General features: G+C 50.2%; 1 protein-coding gene across 6 annotated transcripts; it reads right to left on the minus strand.

Moving 5' to 3' along the window:
* Nucleotides 1-1,506: 1,506 nt before the first annotated feature.
* On the minus strand, nt 1,507-18,384 carry Slc25a45 (solute carrier family 25 member 45). Of its 6 annotated transcripts, XM_048789135.1 has the most exons (8): nt 17,377-18,384; nt 16,312-16,355; nt 16,031-16,102; nt 15,547-15,732; nt 12,903-13,161; nt 12,673-12,812; nt 12,088-12,174; nt 10,731-11,108 (listed from the first exon to the last, which is right to left on the minus strand). In XM_048789135.1, exons 1-8 carry the CDS (start codon nt 17,411-17,413, stop codon nt 11,022-11,024), a joined length of 912 nt encoding a protein of 303 aa, XP_048645092.1. In that variant the 5' UTR covers nt 17,414-18,384; the 3' UTR covers nt 10,731-11,021. The 6 variants fall into 6 exon arrangements, with proteins under 6 accessions (XP_048645094.1, XP_048645095.1, XP_048645092.1 ...); XM_048789137.1 differs by lacking the exons at nt 10,731-11,108; nt 12,088-12,174 and adding an exon at nt 1,507-2,007 and having other exon boundaries at nt 17,377-18,378; XM_048789138.1 differs by lacking the exons at nt 10,731-11,108; nt 12,088-12,174 and adding an exon at nt 2,558-2,593 and having other exon boundaries at nt 17,377-18,377.
* Nucleotides 18,385-18,756: the final 372 nt, after the last annotated feature.

Below are 18,756 nucleotides of genomic sequence, written 5' to 3' on the forward strand. Positions count from 1 at the left end.
GCAGGATGAGAGGATGTGGTTGGCCCTGGAAAGGACAGGGGCTTTGGATGCAGGCAGGCTAGCTGGGGAGGATTCTGGCTCCAGCACAATCCTCCCAGTGACCTTTCGGCCTGGACCTTAAGCAAGAATTTGCCAGGCAGGCCTGGTGAGGGAAGCTGCCCCCCCACTCTGGCTAAGTACAAGGCAGGCCCATGTGGTGCATTTTTCTGAAGGGAGTTACAGTCAAGGCCTCAGGCCTAGCCCATGTCAGCCCTGCATCCCACCTAGGGACCTCCTCCCGAGGCCTCTTGTGGGAACCTAGCAGAGCACTTTCCCAGCCTCTACCAGGACTTCCTTACTGAAGGACATTGAGGTGACCTGGCTCATACCTTTCTCTCCAGCCCTTCTCCCTGTCTCCCAGCCCACAGGTTCTTAAAGAGGCAGGAGCACTAACTGGTGCTACTTGATGGTGAGATAGTCCCTTTGCTCCTCACCTGTCCCTCGTCCAGTGCTGTTTCACAAAGGAACAAGAGAGCCAGAGGCTGTTTCTGCCTCTTGCTTGCAGACTTCAACAAATGAGGAAAGGCTTTGTAGTTCTGTCTTTCGGCTCAGCTTCTTGTCCTAGTTGCCTACCTGGCACCTGTCTGCTCTGATGATAGGACTCACTTTTTTGGTTGTTGATACTGAGTTTTGAACCCAAAGGCATTTAACCCCTGAGCCACATCCCCAGCTTTTTTTTATATTTTTATTTAGAGATAGGGTCTTGCTGAGTTGCTTAGGGCCTCACTAAGTTGCTGAGGCTGGTTTTGAACTCGTGATCCTTCTACCGCAGCCTCCAGAGATGCTGGGATTACAGGCAAGGATTCACTTTTAAACCATTTTGAAACTGCCTGTGAACCTTCCATTTTCTGGCCTAAGATCCCAAATCATGTAGCCTTTCCCTGTATTCTGTTTTCCCTACCCTGTGTTCATTTAGATTGTTCTTTTCTGAAATCATCCTAGTTCTGACATAACTCTTAAAATGTTGAAACCCAGACCTCTAAATATCTGTCCAAAGCAACAAAGGGGACAGATTAGCCCTCTCTTCTCAGGTGTCATATTCCAGCTGTACCACTAACTTCTTCCCAGAGATTTTTGCTTATTTTTATTTTTATTATTTGTTTTAATCTGTTTATTTTGCTGTGTTGGAGATTGAAATCAGGGCCCCATGCATGCTAGACAGACACTGAGCTGCATCCTGAACCCTTTAAATAAAAAATCCACAGTTCCTCTCTTCCTCCCTCTGAGCCTTGTTATAATATATCATAACTCTCCTGTCTGTGACTTTGTTTGCTAGTGTAAGCGGAATTTACAGGACCCTTGGCTGGTGGGTTGGGCCCTGCTCTAGGACTCCAAAGCTAGTGCTAGAGGATCCCTCCTCTGCAGGCCCTCACCTTCTTGAAAAAGGAGATAAAGAATAGGTATGTACACAAATGAACACAGTCATTTTGGATGGCGTTAAGTAACAAGACAAAAATCAAATAGTGATGTCAGAGAGTGGCGGGGAGGCTAGTGGGGTAGTGCAGTTCCCGATGAGTTGGGACCTCCCCTGCTCCTGCTCTTTATTTCTCTGGGTTTACCTTTTTAGGTTTCACATCATAGGTGAGATCATACTGTATCATCACCCAGCCTTTCAAAGCAAGAGTATTCTCTGCAAAGGGAAGAGCAGTTCAAACATCAGAGGTTAGCCAGGCAAGGTAGAGCACACCTGGAAACCCAGCTACCCAGGAGGCTAAGGCAGGAGGATCACAAGTTAGAGGCTGGTCTGGGCAACTGAGCTAGATCCTGTCTCAAAAACTAAAAAGGACTCTGGTAAAGTACTTGCCTGGCCTGTGCCAGACCCTGGATTTAATCCCCAGTACCAACCAAACAAATATCCATCAGAGTTTGGGCTGGGTTCAGCAGTGCACACCTGTAATTTCAGCAACTCTGGAGGCCAAGGCAGGAGAATCATATGATCGAGAGCAGCCTGGGCAACTCACTGAGACCCTGTCTTGAAAAAAATAATAAATGAGGATATAGCTCAGTAGTAGAGTCCCCCTGGGTTCAATCTCCAGTACCACCCCCTCAAAATCATAGATTAGGAGCAGCTTGGCAGACTGAAGACATGGAAATCAGTTCCTGAAAGCAAGAGAGGCTAAGGAAGGAAAGCGTGGAAAGGTGGGCAGGGGCTTGGGGCTGGGCAGCATTCAAATTTAAGTGAGATAGGAAGTCTTTTTCTTTGGTGGGGGCGTAGTTTAGACAAAGGGACAACACATGTTGTATGTTTTTTAAAATCTAATTCTTGCCAGGCACGGTGGTCCACACTTGTAATCCCAGTGACTCAGTAGGCCAGTGCAGGAGGATCATAAGTTCAAAGCCAGCCTCAGCAACTTAGGGAGGCCCTAAGCAACGTAGTGAGACCGTGTCTCAAAAAAATAAAAGGGGCTGAGGATGTGGCTCAGTGGTTAAGTGCTCTGGGGTTCAATCCCTGGTACCAAAAAAAAAAAAAAAAATCTAATTCTCAGGCTGAGGGTGTGGCTCAGTTGTAGAGCACTCACCTAGTATGCATGAGGCCCTGGGTTCAATCCTAGCCCTGCAAAAAAGAAAAAAATTGAATTCCAGTTGCTTTATGAAGAGCAGTTGGGGAGGTCAACACAGGAGGACCAATTAAGTTAGGAAGCTACTAAAGGAGCACCCAAGTAAAGGTGATATCCGCTCTTCCCAACAGATCTTAGACCTTTCTTTTTTTCTCTCCTGGTACTGGGGACAGACCCCAGGGCCAACTGCAGATTACCACAGGCCCTACCACTGAGCTGTACCTCAGATCTAATTATTTATTTATTTATTTTTTAGCTTTAAGTGGACACAAGTCTTTATTTTATTTTTATGTGGTGCTGAGGATCGAACTCAGTGCCTCACACATGCCAGGCGAGCGCGCTGCTACTTGAGCCATATCCCCAGCCCCCAGATCTAATATTTAACAAGCTCAGGCAGCCCTGCCCCCTTTAGAAGGGGTTGCTATGTGCAAAGTCGGGGGAGGGGACAAAGAAATGAAGTGCTTGACTTCAGCTCATTTACAAGCCCAGAATGAATGTGCTCTGTGTCCAGAAGGCTCCAGGGCAGAAAAGGCAAATAAGAGGCAGTCCCTGTTCCGAAGATGAACTCAACACTACTAGTCACCTGTAATGCAGGTCAGAGAACAGGACGGCCAGCACCCTGCCTCAAGGCCCGTCCAACAAATTGATATTTATAAAGGATTTACTACTTGCCAGGCATTATATATATATAAAATTAGATATTATGTATTAGATATTCTTGGTAAATTATATGATTAAACATGTAGTAGATATTCATTCCATTAGACACAATTATTATCATTATCATTAGTCTTGACAAGATGATGATCTGGATGCAGAGAGCTCAAAATAAGAAAGATTAGTTTCCAACTTCATATAATCTCTTCATTGCACTCTGAGTAGTTTCTTCCCATTGATGGGGGGGGTTTGTTCTTTGGTTGGTTGAATGCTACCACTGAGCTATCCTCCCAACCTCCATTTTTTTTTTTAGTTATAAACATTTTTTTTCTTTTTCTGTACTGGGGGTTGGGGTGCTTTCCCACTGAGTTTTATCCTCAGCCCTTTTCATTTTTTATTTTGAGACAGTCTCACTAAGTTGCTGAGGTGGGCCTCAAACTTGCCATCCTCCTGCCTCAGCCTCCTAAGTTGCTGGGATTATAGGCATTAAGCTTACCTGGCTTCTTTCTTTCTTTTTTTTTTTTTTTAATTCTGTTGTATATGTCAATATTTCATGAGTAGTTACTTTTTACATTCTATATTTGTTATATCTAATATCCGAAATCCTTGAGGAACTACATCTTTTGCTTTGGTTTCTACTGATACTTTCATGTTGTTTCCCCCCTGCCCACTGGGGATATAGCTCAGTTTATTATTGTGGAAATTTAAAAATATATTTAATTGACAAAAAGTAATTGAATATATTCAAGGTGTACATTATGATAATCACATATATGGGTACATTGTATCACCTCCACAATCAAATTAGTTAAACGTCCATCCCTGCCCATGCCAAGCATTCGATCCCCAGAACTTATCCGTCTCGTAACTGTAAGTTTATACATTTTGACCAACATCACTCGTTTTTCCCGCCCCCAGCCCTTGGTAACCACCATTTTGCTCTCTAATACTGTGAGTTTTACTCTTTATTTATTTTATTTTTTTAAATATTTATTTTTTAAGTTGTAGTTGGACACAATGTCTTTATTTTATTTATTTTTATGTGGTGCTGAGGATCGAACCCAGGGCCTTGCACATGCTAGGCAAGTGCTCTACCTCTGAGCCACAATCCCAGCCCGAGTTCTACTCTTTAGAGACCTCATGTGAGTGAGATCATATTGTGTGTCTGGCCTCGTTCACTTAGCATAAGGTCCTTTGGGTTCATCCATATTGTTGCAAATGGCCAGATTTCTTTTTTGCTAGTTGAATAATATTGCAATTTTTGATCCTACGTGGGTCGATGGCATTGAAGGTATTTCCAAATCTTGGTTATTGTGAATAATGCTGCAGTAAATGTGAGGTACATCAACAAATTCCACTAATATGCATAATTATAATTATCTCTTCAAAATACTGCTTTCATTCCTTTGGACATATACCCAGAAGTGGGATTGCTGGGTCATGTGGTGACTCTATTTAAAGTTTTTGAAGGAACTTTATACTATTTTTCATAATAGCTGAACTAAGTCCCTTCCCCACCAATGGGATATAAGCTTTCCCTTTTGATCTCCATACTCTAGCCAACACTTTAAAACTTTTTCTTTTTTATTTATTTATTTATTTATTTTAAGAGAGAGGAGAGAGAGATGGGGAGGGAGAGAGAGAGAGAATTTTTTAATATTTATTTCTTTTTTAGTTATTGGCGGACACAACATCTTTGTTTGTATGTGGTGCTGAGGATCGAACCCGGGCCGCATGCATGCCAGGTGAGCGCGCTACCGCTTGAGCCACATCCCCAGCCGTTCTTTTTTCTTTTTTGCGGTTCTGGGGATTTGAAGCAAGGGCCTTGTTCAGTCTAGGCAAGTGCACTACCACAGAGCCATAGTCCAGTCTTCTTTTGTCTTTTTGATAATAGATATGCTAAGGTGATAGCAAGGTGATAGCTCATTATGGTTTGTTTATTTTTATTTTTAAAAATATTTTTATTAGTTGTTGATGGACCTTTATTTTATTTACTTATTTATATGTGGTGTTGAGAATCCAGCCCAGTGCCTCACACATGCTAGTCAAGCGCTTTACCACTTAGCCCCAGCCCCTTATTTTTATTTTTGAGGTGCTGGGGATTGAGCATAGGTTCCTGTGCATGCTCTGCACCCCCAGGCCTCATCAGGTTTCCATTTTAATTTTTCTGATGATAATGATGCAGAACACCTTTCTGTATACCTGTTGGCCACTCCTTTGTCCTCTTTGGCAAAATGTCTAGTCAGGTTCAGGTTCTTTACCTTTTTTTTTGAAACAAGGTCTCATTAAGTTGCTTAGGGTCTCACTAAATTGTAAGGCTGACCCTCCTGTCTCAGCCTCCAGAGTGGCTGGGATTACAGGCATATGCCACTGCACCGAGCTCCTTTGCCCATATTAAAAAAAAAAAAATTAAGTTGTTGATGGACCTTTACTTTTATTCATTTTTATGTGGTGCTGAGGATTGAAGCCAGTGCCTCACACATGCTAGGCAAGCGCTCTACCACTGAGCTACAGCCCCAGCCAATCATTTGCTCATATTTTAACCAGGATTTTTGGGGTTTGTTTTCCTTTTGCTGTCAAGCGGTGATTTTTTTTAAAAGGGGTTGAATTTAATCCCCAGAACACACCTGACTTTGCTGATTTGAAATGTTCGAAAGAAAGAGAGAGAGAGAGAGAGAGAGAGAGAAAGGAAGGAAGGAAGGAAGGAAGGAAGGAAGGAAGTCCTCAGAAAATGTGCAGTTACTCCTTCTAGGCACGAGGAGGCGCTACGAACATGATAAATTAATTTCTCAGCGACAGACTGCCTGGAGCTGAAGGGAGCAGGGATATGGTTCTTAGCTCCCCGGGAGCCAGATCTTATTAAAATTTTTCCCACCACAAGGGAGAGATTCCCTTTGCTGACAAGTGTAGGTTTTTTGTCTACCCATTCACTGAAGTTGCAGCCTCTTTCAGGATCTTGGCCTAATTTATGAGTGTTGGACTCGCCTCCCACTGGACAATGAACTCAATGTCTGCTCAATGTCTTCTGTTCCTTGTAGTTCTTTACTGTCCAAGGTCGTGGAGTCAGTGTTTTCCCCATGGTCAGCCCCAGCTCCTACACCTTGGCTTCCACTCACTATTTTTGGTTTTCAAGGGACCTATGAGAAGTTCTCTTACCTCTTGCTAATTTAGCAAAAGATTTATTAGTTGTTTATTGATTGAACCCAGAGGCACTTTACCATTGAGCTACATCCCAGCCTTTTTTATATTATTTATTTATTTTTGAGACAGGGTCTCACTGAGTTGCCCAGGTTGTCCTCAAACTTGCAATCCTCTGGGGGCTGGAGATACAGCTCAGTTAGTCGCGTGCTTTCCTTGCATGCACAAGGCCCTGGGTCCAATCCCAGCACCAAAAAAAAACTTGCAATCCTCTTGCCTCAGCTTCCCACACAGCTGGAATTAAAGGCTTGAGCCACCAATACTCAGTTTTTGTCAGTCCCTGGGAGGTCTCTGGTCATTGTACCTCTCTATATCTGGTCCTCCTGGCATGGCCATGCTGGCTAAAGACCTTTCCTGCCCTTTAACACTGTTCAGCTCTTCAACTGGCATGGTGAGATGGGTGGCCGAGCCTGGTCTATTGGGACCTCCAGGACCTTTGCTCAAGCCTGCTGGTAATAGTATGAGGGCTCTACATAAAATCTAGAGCACTAGCCTGCCAGAAAGGAAGTCTGGAAAACCAGCTTCTGTCATTCATTCATTCAACAATTTTATTTGTTTATCAATCTATTTATTTATTTATTTTTGGTACTGGGGATTGAATTCAGTGGTGCTTAACCACTGAGCAACCTCCCTAGCCCTTTTTATTTTTTTATTTAGAGACAGGTGTTGCTCAGTTGCTTTGGGCCTCTCTAAGTTGCCAGGCTGGCCTCCAACTTGGGATCCTCCTGCCTTAGCCTCCAGAGTTGCTGGGATTACAGACATGCGCTACCTCCCCATGGCAAATTATTGAATAACCCTGCATGGCAACTAGTTTTGATGATAAAGCAAAAAGAAGCAAGGTCTCTGCTCCCTGGAGCTCACAGTTTAAAGGAGAGAAAGATATAATCAAAGAGCCACACAGAAGAGAATGTGTAATTACACACTGGGGGGGTGGTCATGAAAGCACGTGCTTTCATGGCTCACACCTGCAGCATCAGCAGCATCTGGGAACTTCATGAAATGCAAATTTTGGGGCCCACCACAAATCTATTGAATCAGAAACTCAGGAGTAGGACTCACCAATCTGTACTTTAACAAAACTTCTAGGTAATTCTGAACCTCTGACATAAGCCAAAGGAATCTGACTTGGATAGAGGAAGCTATATGGAACTTAGAGCTGAAAGATGAGTGGAAGGTACGTAAGTAGTGAGAAGAACATGTGAAATTGTCCTGTGGTGGGAGGAAGCCCAGTATTAAGGACCCAAGACAAGAGCAAGTGAATGTATGTAGGTTCTGCAGGCTGGGGAAAGGAGTAGACATGATTCTTTAGAGCAAAGGGAAGCCACTGAAGAGCAGGGTGACTTGATCAGAATTCCATTTCAATAGTTATTTGTTCAGATTCAGGACAGGACTGGAGCTGTGATATTAGGATTGGAAATGAGGGAGTAGACCCCAGGAAACTTCAAAGTACAATCAGCAGGACTTAGGGATTCTGATGTGAGAGGACAGGAGAGAGCTGCTGTGGACAGCAGGCTATGCCCTGCTCTGAGTTACTCCACAACTTATGGAACAGCAGTTTTCAGGCTGTGCCTAAACCTCAGTGACTCCACTTTGTAAAGCAGTCGTTTGCCGTGAGCTTAAGTGCCAAGGGGGAAGGACTCCACACCTTGTTTGTATAAGTAGACAACCACCATCTGCCTGGCACAACGAGAGGCATAAAGCAATAAATAAGTTAATTGTGCTAATAGAATGACCTAGTGAGTTATCAGAAGTACAGGGATGCATGGGCGTGTCAAACTCATATTGGAAAAAAACAGGCTCCCGAGCTTATTGAACACACCAGACCACCAAAGGTAGGAACCCCTTCACCCGAGGCCCATAAAAAAGGAGAAGCACCCCGAGACTGGACACCCCATCTTCTGGTCATCAGGAAAATCACAGTGATGAACCTCTGAATCTCTGCCCTTGGTCTCTAGCAGAGTGTGGTTCCTTCTGCCTGTGACCACGCGTGGCCCACTCCAAACTGACTTGGAAACTGCCACCTGGTCTGTCCAGACCTTGGCCTGGAATAACTTCCTAAGCTTCGACTGCTTTGAACCAGCTTTTGGCTGCTCCTAATCTTATCTGACTACCTAGGGACTCTTTGCCTTGTATCTGCTCTCTGCCTTCTGAACCCTGTGGCTCCCTTGACCCTCTCTTAGCCTTTCTGTATCCCACCCACATCATTGTGTGAGGTGTGGGTGACTTGAGTGTTACAGATGTTAGAAATTAAGATGGGAATAAAAGAACTTGTGATTGCCAGGCTTATGAACCAGGTGACCCACAAGGATTCAGTGAACTGCCCCTTGTGGAAATGGTGTAGCTTGTCAATGTGCTGTCATTCAATGAATAGTGACATTGTGGAAAAACACAAATGTGTCTGGTCTGTGTTGATGACAGCTGCTTTGGGACACCTGTGACCTTGAGCTCTGCAGAAGGGCCAGGCTAGGGGGGTAATGTGAAGCACCTCTGGGGTACAAGAGGCACCAGCGTGGGCCTGGTGCAGGTTGGGGACAGGCTGGGGACACCAATGGAGTCACATCCAGAGACTGAATCCTCTGGGCCTAGCTGTTGAGTGAGTGTGGTAAACGTTACTTAAGCCAGTCACCCCCGGCTGTGCCCTCTCCCCTTTATATGTAGCCACTGTAGCACTCCATGCCTGAGTCTCCCCTGGAGCTCCTCGGCCACTGCTATAAAACTAAGTATGACATCTGACAACACAAGTCCTACGGGACTCTACTTAACATATTGGTCTCAGTTGCCAGCTCTGTACGCCAAGCCTCCCTGCCCCTTGGTAACCTGAAAGCCACTTCGCCGACAGAGTCCTATTTCTTAGAGATTGCTCTCTCAAGAGTTCCTGAACATAATGGCAACCCGGCCTGGGGGGCAGCCCGGCACAGAGAAGGCCCTGGGTTCCATCCCCAGCATGAGAAAAAGAGAATGAAAAAACTTGAGTCATTTCCTGCCTGATCTTTGTTGGTTTTTCAGTTTTCTAACGGTGCCTGACACCTGCGCTCCCCCATGCAAGAGGAGCAGTTTTACCACAGATGGCCCGTGCTTCACCCTGAGGACCTCACAGCCTGGCTAGCAGCCCTGCTGTGCGTGAGTGGAAAGAACTATCACTTGGAACTCGGTGGCCCCTCCTGCACCCTGCCATGTACCCCTCTCGTTCTAAATTATGAGTTCAGGCCCTGCCAGAGAGGCCTCTGGGTAGAACCAGAGAAGAAAAATGGAAGCCCAGATGTACAGGCACAATTACTACTCCAAAAGGATTTTTTAAAAATAAGGATTCCTTGATTTTACTCTCGATAGCTGTCATTTGGTGAGAAATTGCAAACTACAAAGGGCCACCCAGGTTCTTCTGTTCCCTCCTTGCCGTTTATAAAAGCTATCTCCTCTTCCACATGTGCACAGTTTACTTCCCTAGAGCAGCCGACTGCCCCAGTGCCCCAGCGTCTGCTGTGCCCCCACTGCCCTGTCCAGCCTGAAACTCCTGATACTGCAGTGGCACTGTACCAGCCCCAAACTGCCTTACCCGAAGAGAATCTCAGAGAGAAAACTGAGGCAGAAAGCAGAAAGGGCTGTGCTAGTCTCAAGTCACCAGAGAACTGGTCTCAAGGTGACTATGTTTTCCAAAAGAGGAACAGAGATTTCTAAAAACTAGTTCAAAGGCTCCTACCACACAACTTTCTCAGCTTGACAGGGCAGCACATTTCTGTTCAGGAACACCTGGAACACTGATTCTTAAACTTTCGTGTGAGTAAAAATCACCAGGAAAGCTTTCTATAATACAGATTCCTGGGCCCTGTCCCCAGAGATCTGGATTGGCAGGTGTGAAGTGGGCAGGACCTTCTTCCTGGCTCAACTGCCCGCCACACAACACACTTGGATTAGCATAGACTATATACTCATGGCCCCTTACCTCTGGCTTAGCTGGGGTGAAGTGGAGAGGTGGGCTGTGGGCCTCACCCAGGTTCTAGGCCAGCAGGGTACCTCCTGCATCTTTGGCAGCAACCTTCTAGGGTCAGTCTAGTCACTTCTACCAACTGGAAGGATTTTCCTTTGGAGCCAGTGAGGGGAAATTTGCACACATCGCTTTGTTTCTCTAACAAAATACTAACCCTGCCGGGCATGATGGCACACACCTGTAATCCCAGCAGCTCGGGAGGCTGAGATAGGAGGATTGCAAGTTCAAAGCCAGCCCCAGCAAAAAGTGAGGCACTAAGCAACTCAGTGAGACTCTGTCTCTAAATAAAATACAGAAAATAGGACGGGGGATGTGGCTCAGGGGTTAAGTGCCCCTGAGTTCAATCTCTGGTACCCCCCACCAAAAAAAGAAAGAAAGAAAAGAAACTAACCCTAGCTGCAAGGGAGGCTAGAAAATGCAGCCCTGCTCAGGGCCACCTGCCCAGCCACACTCTGAGCATGGGAGAACCTTCAAGATGGCCGCCAGCAACAGAGGAGGGTTCCGATGAGCACGTGGAGGGTCAGTCCTGGCAGGTGTGGCCTACGTCAGTTGGAACTTAGGTGACTCATGGAGATGCCAAAGTGCTAGGTGGAGCAAGGTACAAAGGAAATGGGCTCTGGGATTGGAGGCCCAGATGCATCCAGGCAAGTTGTGACTTCGGGCTGTGTGACCTGGAACAAGTTGCAAAATATCTCTGAGCCAAGGCCACCTCCTCTGTAAACTGTGACAATTACATGGGATAGGGTCTACAGGGGGCACCCAACCAATGGCAGGAATTCAGTCACCACAGGGTGCCTCAGGTTGATTGCAGACCAGATTAGGACGTTAGTGTGGGTACAGGCTATGCTGAGCTTTATTGTCAACGAAAGGGATCCTCTTAGCCAATTCTTAATTCCCACCTGGCAAGTGAAATGGGAAAAGAAGATGTGGGATGGGTGTGGATGAGGTGGAACCCCAACCTCTGCACCCCTTCCCTGGAGATGACTTGGAGAGGTCAGGGCATGCAAGTGGAGGTTGGGAGGCACAGGAGACAGCTGGAGATAGGTCAGGGGTGCGATCAGCATTTCATTTAGTGAGCGCTTAGCGAGTACATCTGTTCAAGCATCGGGGTTGTGCTGAGACACACAAGGCACTCACACACCAATGGAGAAGCCAAGCAGCAAATCAAACACAGAGCAGTGCAGATGGGGTGGGGGCCCTGGAAGCTCAGAGTCAGCGTGGGCAGGGCAGGAAGTACCCTGGAGACAGTGCTCTGCTGTGTCTTGGAGGACAGTGGGGTCAGCTGGGGAATCACTGCCCCCATGGCCAGCGGGGATGAGCCTCCCAGGCCTGGGCCACAGTGAACACGGCTTGTTCATGTCCACGAAGTGACCAAGGGAGAGGAAAGCCTAGTGGGGAGGGACGGCCAGGTAGTGGTGGGGTTTGGAATTTTCCCGAAGGTAATGGAAGCCCCTGAAGGATTCTGGATGGGGATGGACAAAAGGTCACACCACGCTACAGTCATGGGAGGAGAGCTTTGAAAGGAGTGGATGGGAAGAAGAACCCAGTGTGCTGTTACTGGACCCCAGGGGGAGGGTGGCGTGGAAGCCACCTCCAGTTCCTGGGAGCTCCTGAAGAGGGGACATGGCAGCCAGACACGGTGGTGCCCACCTGAAATCCCAGCAACTCAGGAGGCCGAGGTAGGAGGATCACAGGTTCAAAGCCAGCCTCCACAGCTGTAAGCAACTTACTGAGACCCTGTCTCAAAATGAAAAATAAAAAGGGCTGGGATGTGGCTGAGGTATTAAACGCCCTTGGGTTTAATACCTCATACGGAAAAAAAAAAAAAAGAGGGGACCTGGCAGAACTAGGGCTGGGCTGTCACCAGCACCACTTGTGCTTCCTGGTTCAGGGAAGAAAAGGGGTCCAGGTGAGTGCTGCTGGGTAGAAGCCAGGATCAATGGCTTTCTGCTCAGGTGTCCTGCAGCCCGGTCTGGGTGGTTGGAGGTGCCAGGCCTCGGAGAGGCCAAGCCCCTTGCATTTGAGTTCAAGCTGGGTGCTCTCAGCTTGGCTTCCCGTCTTGCCCTCAGGGTCCTGTGGGGGAGCTGCTGGCAGTGCCCGCCAGGCTCATCCCCTTGAGTGCAGGAAATACTCATAGCTGAGGAAGGTGACAGCGTTGACCGGAAAGGCGCGGGCACTGTTGATGGTAAGCCCCCGGAAGAAGACCCCCAGTCCCTCCTGCCGGAAGCTGCTCACCATGCAGTCCAGCAACCCCTGGTAGGCTCTGCGTCCCAGGCCATCCATCTGCATCCGGGACTTGATCACGTCTAAGGGCGTGGCTGTCACCCAGGAGGCAATGCCTGCAAAGCCCCCGGCCACTAGCACTGTGGCTGAGCCTGGGGTAGAGGAAGCCCAGGGTGGGGTCAGATGGGAAAAAGAGCACCCTCTCCCTCCCCAGCCCCCCACCCTCTCACCACTTCACTTACTAGGGGTCTGGCCATCTGGAGTGTACTGGCGACAGAGCCCTTCATAGGTGACAAAGTAGATTCCCAACGTGGGGGTGTCCCTCAGCATTAGGGCCCAGGCTCCTCGGAACAGTCCCCGTGGACCCTCTTCCCGGAAGATGGTGGCTACGCAGTGCACGGGCCCCTGGTACCGGGGTCGAGGGCTCCCTGGCTGCACCCTTGACTCCGTCTGGTTTTGTAGTCGGACTTTGATGAGGTCAAATGGGGCCAGGCAGTAGGACTGTTGGGAAGGAAACAAGCAGGGCTTGGGCTGGTAACTGTCCCTTAAGACAACAAGAGGAAGGATGGGCAGAGGGGCTGCATCAGCCTGTGGGGACCACACTGGGGCCTCTCCCACACATGGCTGGGCATAGGCCAGGGCATTCTGATGCAGCAGGACAGGCCACCTCCCTGGGTATCAGGCTTGGTCCCCGCCTCATGCACAGCACCAAGCTTGCCTGGCAGGCACCAGGCCCAAGAGGACAAGCCCGGATTGTTTTTCCAGGAGTGGGAGTGAGTGTCTGGCCTCCCAAGATCCAAGGATGTGCAGGCATTTGCAGTAACTGGGCTGGATAAAGGGTTCAGTCTGTGACCATGAAACACCAAAGAACAGACCCTCCCCAGGGTGAAGGAGGTCACCTCAGTGTCATTGTTCTAGTTACAGGGCCCAGCTTCACAGCTTCTCCCCCTTCCTCTGTGTGTCACCTCTCAGAGGCCTGAGGCCACCACTGGGCAGCCCTTCCTGCCTCTCACCAAGCCCTGTGATGGGTGGGATTCAGCAGGTCATAGAATTCTTGTCATTGTCTTAGGTAGACAAGAAAGATTTGGGGTAGAAATGGGACAGGGCCCCTGGTGAGGGTGGGCACTGAGGGGATACAGAAAGGAGGGGGAGGGGTGGGGTTGGGTCAGGGACACAACCGCATTGTTCAGATAAGCTGCTGAAGTTCAGGTGAGAGCTGGGTCCAGGCTGAGGGTGGCATGTTGCTGGGGACATGTGTGGGTTTTTTTTTTTTTGTTTTTGTTTTATTTTTGGGTGTACCGGGGATTGAACTCAGGGGCACTCGACCACTGAGCCACATCCCCAGCCCTATTTTGTATTTTATTTAGAGACAGGGTCTCACTGAGTTGCTTAGTGCCTCACTTTTGCTGAGGTTGGCTTTGAACTCATGATCCTCCTGCCTCAGCTCCTGAGCCTATGGGATTGGAGGCGTGCACCATGGTTCCAGGCCCGGGCTCATATGTGTCTTGGGAGGAGCCACCTGAGCCCAACTCCTCAGCTTTAGACATGGCTGGTGGTGGAGGGGGCTGGAGATCAGCCCTGGAGGTAGGTTTTGATAAACAGCAAGCTACACTTTTACTTTTGTCTCAGCAGGCAGGGTTGTGGGCTGGGGACCCCCTTTGTGAGACAGGCCCTAATGCTGCCCTCCAGAGCCTGTTGGCCGAGCTGAGCCCTTGGCCAGGGTGGTTTCCTGAGCCTGGTCTCCCGAGGGCTGAGGAAAGTGCTGTGTGGTGGGGGTCACGGAGCACCAGGTGTTCTTTCCCCAGTGAGCCGTCAGCCTCTGCCAGGTGGAGAACAAGTCCGTGCCCGTCAGAGGCTGTCGGTGTCTCCCTCTTCCTCCCACCTGCTCACTAAGACACAATTCTGCTTCAAGACCTGTTATGCCAAAGCCATAGGCTTGACATGAATCCCAGGCTCCAGTCAGCCCTTGGACCCAGTCTCTATCCATGGCCCCGACTGTCCTCTATTTTGCTTTCTAGAGACTGAGGAGTGGGGCCTGGCTGGGCCTAAGTCAGGCCACTTTGCTGAGTGTCTCGGTTCTCTTTATTGTTTTTGCAGAGTATAGAGCTTGAGGCTTAGAGATAGGTAGTCATGGCTCCCACACAAGAAGGTTCAGAATCCTCAAGACTTCTGGGGGTCTCGTTAATCATTAATTAACTTAATATGCAGCCTGACTTTGTCCTCGGGTCTTGCTCTCTGCTCTGTGAAATGTGTCAAGGGCATCAAGGCAGGTGACCAGCTGGGGTGTGGGACAGAACCAGTCCCTCTGCCTCTTTCTGTTCAGATTCCTTCTTGCCTCCACCCCACCCCTCAAAAGCCCATGAACTACAGTGCTACAAAACCAAATGACTGCAGCGACTTAATGATTAATATCCCGGGCCTCTCCCAGTGAGATCTGTGGCCTAGAGCCTCAGGTGAGGCTCCCAGATAGTGGCCACCAGTTGCTGAGGGCAAGGGCCTCAGCCAGGCAGGGCTGGGCTTTGAGCTCTGTGGGGACTAATTGTTGTTCAGGGTCAAAGGTCACCATGGGGAGTAGTCTTCCCACAGAGCTGGGGTTGGCAGACCCCTCTGGAGGTGGACAAGTCCTGTCAGCTCGAGAGCAGGCTCCAGCTTCTCCTCTATGGCCTCCTCTTGGCACTGCCAACCAACTCTTTCTGTCTTTTGCCTGCTCTGTTCTCCACCCTCAGGTGGGCAGCCTGGTTAGGCCACCAGGAGCAGCAGCACCACATGGCCTTCAGCAAGGCCTGCCCATCTGTAGCTCTGAGTCACCAGAGGGTTGGGGAGGAGACAGACCCCTCTGGTCAGCACGGTACCACCTGTGTGTATGCCCACGTGCCACCCACTCACCTGCAGGACACCACCAGTGCAGCCTGCTATGAAGACATGTGTGTAGCTGGGGGGCTGGGCCCGCCGCTCCTGGTGGGAGGTGGCTGTGAGTGCCAGCAGGGTGTTGCTGTAGACCCCGAACAGGACAGAGTTGACCACAGGTATGCTGGCAATGGGGAAGCTCATTCCCTTGAAGAAGCCCAGGAGCTGCGGGGCAACATGGTGGCACTGAAGTAGGCACGGCGGGCCCACCCTCTCCCCTTACCAGCCCAGCAAGGTCTCCTCCCTCCCTCCCACTCCCCTCTACTAAGCCCTATCCCAGGGAGGTGGGGTGGTGAGGTTGGGAAGGCCTGGCTCTATCCTGAAGGGGCTAAGCTGCCACCCAGTGCTCCCAATGAGCCCAAACGTGGTCTTTTGTTTCGGAGGGCAGAGCCCTGCTGGGAGGAAAAGGAAACTTATGCCACCTGCCCCAGAGCCTCCCACCCCAAAGAGGTGATTCACCCACCGACTCATGGCGGTAAATCTTGACCATACAGTCCATGATGCCCCGGTAGCTGGTCTGGGTCTGAAGTCGCACCTGCATAGGGAGGACAGGGCAGGTGGGGCAGGTGAGCCAGTCAGGGCTGCATCCATGCCAGGCAGCCAGCTCTGCCCTCTGCCCCTTGGAGCAGGAAGCCAGTGAGTTGGCAAGGCAGCATGAGCCCCTCTCAGCCAGGCCTGATCTGGGCCACATGATGTTCTATTCAAGTGAGACAGTCCAGTCCTCTGGTGCCTCTCCTGACTCACCTTCACAGTGTCAAAGGGATGTCCCAGGACCAGGCCCAGAGCTCCTGTGGTGACAAGAAGGTGCTATGAGTGAGGGCTCATGCCAGGCCCAGGAAGCAAGTCTGTGTGAGAGGAAAGAGGGATTCAGGCAGGAGGAAGGAGGCCAGGCCTTCTCAGACTGTCCACCTGCCCTCCAGACTTCAAGGAGACTCTAGCTGGTGCTGCCCGGCCCTGCCATGCTATGTGCTGGGCCAGGAAGGTACTAGGTTGAAGGACTGAGACCCTGGGCCCCACCTGAGGAGACACATGCAGAAAGGAAGGGCCCACTGCAGACGCTGTTCACACTGACTATAGAACACAAGGTCTGGAAGGAATCTCCACCCGGCACCTTCCTCCATCTCACAGTGTTGTGGCCTTGCTCCAGAGACCCTGCCTCCCTGGCACTCGCTACTCAGGCTGCAGTGCAGAGCTGGAGGGTCCCTCCAGGAATCTGGCTGGCACCTGGGGAGGAGACCCCACCTCCTACTTCCCAGCCTCATCCTCCACAGCTCAGGCTTGCTCTGGAGCTTGAGGCTGCCTCCCCAGGAGGTGGGTTCAGAATGTCCTTCCCTTTCTCTCAAGAGGAATGTCATCTAGAATCTGGGTTTGGGTACACAAACCGCCATGTCAGGCCTCAGAGCCCAGGGGTGCAACCCATTGCCAGGTAGGGCAGAGGCCCAAAGGGGAACTCAGGACAGTAGGGTAAGGTCAAAGGTGAACTTCCTTTTGGGCCCTGCAAGATGGACCTGGCCCCAGTGGGGGGACCTGTGGTACAGGATGTTCCTCGGCTCTCTGCTGTAGTGGGTGTCAGGCGGAGTAGCCTTGGGATGCAGGGCTTGTACCTCTGGCCTGTACCTTCTTCTCCTCTCCTCCTTCCCTGTGACTCCCAGGAGGCTCTGGGGACAGCTGGCTTTCGGGCCTCCAGGGGGATCAGAACTTTAGCCTCGGTTCTTCATATGTCACCCACATCCCTAGGAAGTGACCCACCCACCATCCCTAGGAAGTGACCTACCCTTAGATGTGATAGAAGGAAGAAAAATGTCTCACCAGAGATCCAGCCAGCCATGAACTCCTCCACAGGCATTGTCTGGGCTCGGGCAGGAACTGGTGCTCCACACGGGAGACTGGTGAGTGTGATTCCCCTGCCCTCCCCCGAGACGGGCAGACAGCCTCCCACTAATGTTTAACTCTGGCTGGAGGGTGAGAAGTGGCCCAGTGCCCAGACCTCAGGCAACCAGGAGTGGGGCGTGAGCCAACTTCAGTGACCCTGAGACTGGAGGAGGTGTGTGCAGAGCAGGGAATCTTCCGGGGCAGGAAGATGGGCCCACAGGCCTGCGGAACGTCCTTTCTGGTCAATGATGCCTTACTGAGTGGCCTGAGATGGCAACTGGGTTCTAGCCCGGCCAGGCCCCTCCAGGGCTGCCTCAGTTAGCAAGAGACAAGGCCCGTCCCGCCTGTTCATGCCAAATTCCTACTCATGCCCACCAGAGCACAGGCCTTGCCCACCCCAGACCGGCAGCGAGACCTGGTGGAGGCAGAGTGTGGCCACTAGGTGGCAGGCCCAGTTCACAGTGGCCTGCAGCAGCCAGTCAAACAGGATACGCTGGGAAGAACCCAGGAAAATAGAAGAACCAGCCCCTAGAAGAGGCTCCCCAGGCCCTTAAGCCTGTCTACTCTCAGTCAGAGATGCTGCCTCCCTCAGCCTCCTGTGCCCCAGGGAAAGCTGACGGTTCTGAGTAGGTAAAGGACTGTGTGTCTGTGCAATGGTACCAGAACCTTGCTGTGTCTCTCGCCCTCCCTCACCCTCTTGCTTCCTCCACAAGAAGATGGAACATGAAGGTTGTAGCCAGATGCCTACGCCTAGATATGGGACTTGCCAGTCTCCAAACTGGGAGAAATAAATTTCTTTATAAGTTGAGAGAGAGAAAGATCGAATCCTTTCTGGGTTCTCTGAGCCCTCAGGGCCCACCCATTCTCCTCTGACCTCACCTCCGGCCACCCTGGCCTCCCTACTCTTCTTTCAAACAAGCCCCCACCTCCAGGTCTTTGCACGAGCTGTTCCCTCTTCCTGGACACCCTCTCCCTGACTTCCTCCAGGCTGGGGCTTAAACGTCACCTCCCAAGGGAGGCCTCCCCGAATCATCTCCAGTAACGTGGATCTGCCCGCCCAGGGGCCGGTGCCCCGCCCTCCCACTCTTCCTCTTCTTTCTAGAATTGTGCCTGTCACCGACTTGGAATGTCTGGGCAGACAAGCTCTCCGGCTGTTTTGTCTATTGTATCTCAAAGGCTTAGAACAGCGCCTGGCACAGAGTAGGAACTCAATAAATCCTAGCTCAGTAAATGAATGAATCAATGAAAAAGTCCGGAAAAGGCATCCAGTGGCCAGACCTGGGGCTCCAGATCTCTCTCCCACTGCCAAAGGACACA

This window comes from Marmota marmota, unplaced genomic scaffold (assembly GCF_001458135.2).
Source record: "Marmota marmota marmota unplaced genomic scaffold, marMar, whole genome shotgun sequence".
Classification (NCBI taxonomy): domain Eukaryota; kingdom Metazoa; phylum Chordata; class Mammalia; order Rodentia; family Sciuridae; genus Marmota; species Marmota marmota.

Coding starts and splice junctions, on each gene's coding strand:
- Slc25a45 (XM_048789134.1), bottom strand. CDS start 17,413: ATGCCTGTGGAGGAGTTCATGGCTGGCTGGATCTCTG. Junction 16,356..17,376: donor CATGGCTGGCTGGATCTCTG/GTGAGACATTTT, acceptor TTGTCACCACAG/GAGCTCTGGGCCTGGTCCTG. Junction 15,733..16,030: donor AGATTTACCGCCATGAGTCG/GTGGGTGAATCA, acceptor GTTGCCCCGCAG/CTCCTGGGCTTCTTCAAGGG.